Source organism: Mustela nivalis, assembly GCF_964662115.1.
Source record: "Mustela nivalis genome assembly, chromosome: 9".
Classification (NCBI taxonomy): Eukaryota; Metazoa; Chordata; class Mammalia; order Carnivora; family Mustelidae; genus Mustela; species Mustela nivalis.
Window position 1 is genome coordinate 66,687,377 of NC_139028.1, and position 5,862 is coordinate 66,693,238.

The window sequence follows — 5,862 nt, forward strand, 5'->3', positions numbered from 1 at the left end:
ATGTCTGTTCAAGCTGGTTCCAAAGACAGTAACTCCACCTTTCTCCTTGCGGGTTTCCCTGGCCTGGAACGGGAATACCCTTGGCTCTCCATCCCTTTCTCCTGTATCTATGCTATGGTACTCTCAGGGAACTGCCTGGTGCTGCACGTGATTCGGACAGAGCCGAGCCTGCATCAGCCCATGTTCTACTTCCTGGCCATGCTGGCCCTCACTGACCTATGCATGGGGCTGTCCACAGTACACACAGTCCTGGGCATCCTATGGGGGCTCAACCAGGAGATTGGTCTGGATGCGTGCATTGCTCAAGCCTTCTTTGTTCATGGTCTATCATGCATGGAGTCTGGTGTCCTACTGGCCATGGCCTTTGATCGCTTCACTGCAATCTCCAAACCTCTGAGATATACATCCATTCTCACCAATACAAGAATCATCAGCATTGGTGTGGCCATTTTAGGGAGGATTTTCCTCACTGCTCCCATTGTCCGCCTAAAGTTCTTTGATTACTGCCGCCCCCACATCCTCTCCCACTCTTTCTGCCTGCACCAGGACCTACTTCGGCTCGCCTGCTCTGACATCCGCTTCAACAGCTTCTATGCCTTGGCCCTGGTGATCTGCACACTGTTTTTGGATGCAGTGCTCATTCTGGTCTCCTACATCTTGATCCTGCACTCAGTATTGACTATTGCATCCCGGGACGAGCGATTCAAGTCCTTGCAGACCTGTGTCTCCCACATCTGTGCAGTTCTAGTTTTCTATATCCCAATCATTGGTCTGACTATGGTGCACCGTTTTGGAAAGCACCTCTCTCCTGTGGTCCACGTCCTCATGGGCAACATCTATATCCTTTTCCCACCCTTGATGAACCCCATCATCTACAGTGTCAAAACCCAACAAATACGTATTAGGATCCAGAGATGGTTCACTAAACCAAACTAAGTACTGGAGGTTAATGTGTTCTAAGGAAAGGAAGGGAGTGTTTGCAATAGGAATGACGTATTATAACATGTGGCAGAAATAATACATTTATATGGAATATTTAACAGATTAAAAGCATACTTTAGAAAATAGTCATTTTCTAACTTAGTTTTCACCAAAGCTAGAGAAATATGCAGAGGATGTGTTACTGATCTCATTCCCAAATTTTAAAATTCAGTATGATGTTAATTACTACAGTGAGTTATATTCCGTAGTGTGTCAATGAGCACTTGCCTGGGTAATTCCCAAGTTTACAGTACCATTCATGCTTCTTGACTTCTAATTCAGAGTGTGATTTTATTTTCTCATGTAACTGGTATATTTGTACATTTCCTATGTATGAAATGAATAGCCTTTATATATTATCAGTTATTGCAAGTTGAGTCTGTTAAGGTTGTTGAGAGGAAATTTTTACTCTATCCTTCAAGGTTCTCTTAAACTGGTCTAAAAATTAAATTGGCATGAGACAGATTAACAGGAAAAAAAAAAATTTAACCCCATGCACGTAGAGGCCCAGTAGTAAACTTCAGACCCTAAGAAATGACCAACGCATGAAGTGGTGGTTTTTTTCTTTGTTTTGTTTTGGGTATTTTTGTGTGTTAAGATGTTATTTATTTGAGAGAGAGAAAGAGAGCAGGAGAAGAAGGAGAGAGAATCTGAAGCGGACTCCATGCTGAGCACAAGAACCCCAGCAGGGATCCCATGACTGAGAGATCATGACCTGAGCTGATACCAACAGTCGAACACTTAACCGACTGAGCCACTGAGGCTCCCCAGCATGAAGTGTTTGTTCATTTTAGACAAAGAATAATTTATCTGTGAGGAATGGATGGGACAAAGAAAATTTATGCTCAGGAGCTTCAACTAATAAGGAATTGTAATTTGGACTAGAATCTGGGCTGAGATAATGTGTTAGTAGTAGTTACAAGCTGTATTTATTTATTTATTTATTTATTTATTCACTTATTTGACAGACAGAGATCACAAGCAGGTAGACAGGAGGGCAGACAGAGAGGAGAAAGCAGGCTTCCGACTGAGCAGAGAGCCCAATGCCAGGCTCCATCCCAGGACCCTGAGATCATGACCTGAGTTGAAAGCAGAGACTTTAACCCACTGAGCCACCCAGGAGCCCCTGTATTTATTTTTATCTTTCTATTTTTTCACAAGGTTTATTTATATAGGCTCCTTTGGCCTTATATGCCCTACATTCCCTACCTCGTATGATAAGGATCTCTCATTACCTCTTGGTGCAGACAGGGTACCTTTCCCAAGGGAGATGGACCTCGAGCTTTCTGGAGACAAAGAAGAGTCAGTATTCTTATACTGGCTGTTTCTTAAATTACTTCAATTCATAATAATCCTTATTGTCATATGTTGGGGCTGCCTTCCTAGGGCCACCACAAAGTCACTCACACCTCACCTCTTCTGCCTGTATTTAAGCCAATGTGCCAGGAAAGCCCATTCTGACTCCCTAATAGAATACTGGATGGGTAGGGTAGATTATAGTTGAGTGCAAAAGACTTGGTGAACACTGACAGAATTGACTATCACATCTCTACATATGCTACCATGTGCCCTGAATCTGTATAGTTTACAGTGCTCATGAGAGCTGTCAGTTGACTTCAGTCTTAGTGTCAGCATATGTGAAATTTTAAAGACCGTTTGAGTAACCTCTTTATTTTTAAGGGAGGTTGCTAAGGCCCAGAGATAGAAGTAAAACATCGGTAGCTAGGTTGGGGATAGAATTGTGGTTTTGAGAATCCTTTCAATGTATATTTCACTCCTAAGTCTCATCCTCTTCATAGATAAAAATAGGAAATTCAATTTAATCATAAAAAGCAAATATAGTTTTTTGGGTACTTGCTTTTGAAAAATATTGACCTCCCAAAATAAAAAATAAAACACATAGTAGCAATCTCAAGATTTTTTTATTTCTTTAAATTTCGTCTCCTAATGACAGCTGTGTACTAGCCATGACTGGGCAGCAGAGTTACCAGGAGAGACAAATTACAGTTAAGCCGCAGAGATGGGAGGAAGCAAATTGTTGCACATGTACCTTCAGGTAATGACGTTCCACCATCAATATCTGAACAAACAGGGAAAACTTCAATTTTGGAAATTATTGTTTGGCTTGTTAACTTTTTTTTTTAATAAAAATTAAAAAAATTTTAATTTTTTTAATATTTTATTAGAAAATTAGCTTTTATTTATTTATTTGTGTAAGCAAGAGAGAATGTGAGAGTATGAGTTTACAGATTTGTACTTTATTTTAAATAAATTGTTACTAAATTGATAGCATAACGAGAAAGTAGCTATTAAAGCATTATATATGTGTATATGGATATATATCTACATATGCATATTTGTGTCCATATGTATATATGTGTGTGTATATATATACACACACATGTAGTCGATCCTTATTGCTTATAGATTCTATGTTTGTGAATTCGCCTACTGGTTAAAATGTATTTGAAACCTCATAAGCAATGATTCGGTGCTGTCACCATCAGTGGACATTTAAGTTTTTGCAGAGCAGCAAAAACTTTCAGTTTCCTAGCACACCTGTTCCCAGCTGTGGTTGGACAAGGCAAAGCTCTGCCTTCTGGTTTATATCTAATAGGAGTAAATGAGTATCCCTTTCTGTGTCTATTTAACATTCTGTTCTTGTCATTTGTTGGTGGTGGTGGTGACGGGAACCATTGAAGATGGCCCCAAGCATGTTGTGGAAGTGCTGTCCAGGCTCATATACATAGGCTGTAGTCCATCTCACAGAGGAAATAAGCATGTCAGATAAGCTGCCTTTAGATCATAGCTTTGTTGTTGTGAGTTCAATATTAATGCATCAAAAATGCTGTACATTCAGAAAAAGCATGAGGTGGTTTATCCATCTGTGTATGAGGCTGTGCCTCAAGTGCTAAGGTAGCATCAAGAGTATGTGATGAAACTATGGCAAAGCAGGGAAAGTGGCTAAATTTGTGAATCCATGAGGTAATGACAGATTAAATAAAATGTAGTGGATGGTACAATTGTAGGGTGAAATCCGAAGGAATATATAGACACAAGACCCAGGGCCAGGAAAATGGGAAATGCTGCTCAGCTAGTGTCTTACTACAATGAAATAGTGCATGAAATTCATTATTTGTAGGAAATACATATTGAAATGTACCCTTAGGCAGAAGCATACACAGATTATGTAAAACTGGTTATAGAAAATGTGATCAGAGGCTCAAAAGCAAAAGCAACAAAATGCTGTGTTTCAGAGTTCATTAATGCTGTGTTTTCAGCAACTTAACAGAATAAAACTGCAGCAAATAACAAAATAGTCTGTATATGGGGAGGCTGGGTGGCTCAGATGGGTAAGCATCTGCCTTGGGCCCAGGTCATGATCTCAGGGTCCTGGGGTGGAGCCCTGCATTGGGCTCCCTGCTCAGCGGGAAGCCTGTTTGCTCCTTTCTCTGCCGGCCTCTGCCTACTTGTGATCTCTCTCACTGCCAAATAAAATCTTTTAAAAAATAGGTGTGGTATTTATATTTGTACTGCAATTCCATTTTTATTAATGCATAGAACAAAATTACTTAGAGCTATGAAAAGACGTAATTGGCCATAAACATTTATTACATCATGAATGTGTTTCCAAAACTCTTTATTGAGAGAAAAAGTTAACTGAATTATGGTACTTCTATAATATTCATTGTCATGGGCATATTGAAAGTGAAAAATCGCCAAAGCTGTATGTTACAAACTTGCCTATATTATTACAATAGTAGCTGAAAACTGTGCAGAACAACATTTGTGAGATGATCTAGTAGTACTTAAAATAATTCTACATGTACTCAAGTATAAAAAAACCTGAATATCAGAGCACCTGGGTGGGTCATTGGGTTAAGCCTCTGCTTTCAGCTCAGGTCATGATCTCAGGGTCCTGGGATTCAGCCTGGCATCAGGTTCATTGCTCAGAGGGAAACTGCTTCCCCCTCTCTCTCTGCCTACTGCTCTGCCTACTTGTGATTTCTCTCTCTGTCAAATAAATAAATAAAATCTTTTAAAAAAATATCCCAAATATCATACTCATTAGGGAGAAGTATATTATATTTAAACAGAAGGATTTTTCATAAAATATGGTATTATTTTAACTGACCCATGGAGTTTTCACATACATAGACATCATAAACTATTTCACATATATTTCAGACTATACATAAATATTGTGATTGGCACAGTTTTCTAAGCATACCCAAAACGGTATTAAAAAGGGAAAAATGAGGAAAATTCAAATGCTTTGTGTATAAAATCGAAATTATAATTAGCCCAAAAGGAGCAAAAAGGAGAAACTAGAGGCAAAAGCTTACCCGATGAACAAGTAAAGAAGAAATTAAAGTGCCCTCAGAGTCCTAAGAATCTGAATTCCTACCTAAGATTCCAGAGAGGAGTATTACGGATGTTGGAGAAAACTGACTTTCTGAAACTCTATTTGACAAGAAGTTGGGCTTAATATAGAGCATGAACTCAGCTATTAATACCAGGCTTGCAAAAATGTTACACAGAGGCTGTTATGGGAGGCCCGGAAGATTTCACAGAAGGGAATAGGCCTTGGGAATGCTGAGGTCTGCACGACCACTTTGCCATTGGAATGCCCAGGGAAGCTGCCTTCCTGGAAGCTTGCTTAGCCCAAACAGAGGCCCTGTGATCTAAGAGAGGTAGGCATTGTCCCTTAGGCTATGTTTAGCAGGACTCCTAGAACAAGCAGATTAGCAAATCTTTCCCCAAAACAGATCCTCCTAGCTCCAGTGAGACCCCTGGTCAAACATCACTGCCTGAGAAACAGTGATAAGCATTTGTGAGTATCCTGAAGGACCTACAAAAGTTCCAGAGCAAAGAAAAGCT

General features: G+C 39.7%; 1 protein-coding gene across 1 annotated transcript; it reads left to right on the plus strand.

Moving 5' to 3' along the window:
• On the plus strand, positions 1-936 carry LOC309840205 (olfactory receptor 51V1-like; the record flags this gene model as incomplete). The annotated part of the gene is made up of 1 exon (XM_082682279.1): positions 1-936. One exon carries the CDS (start codon positions 1-3, stop codon positions 934-936), a length of 936 nt encoding a protein of 311 aa, XP_082538405.1.
• Positions 937-5,862: the final 4,926 nt, after the last annotated feature.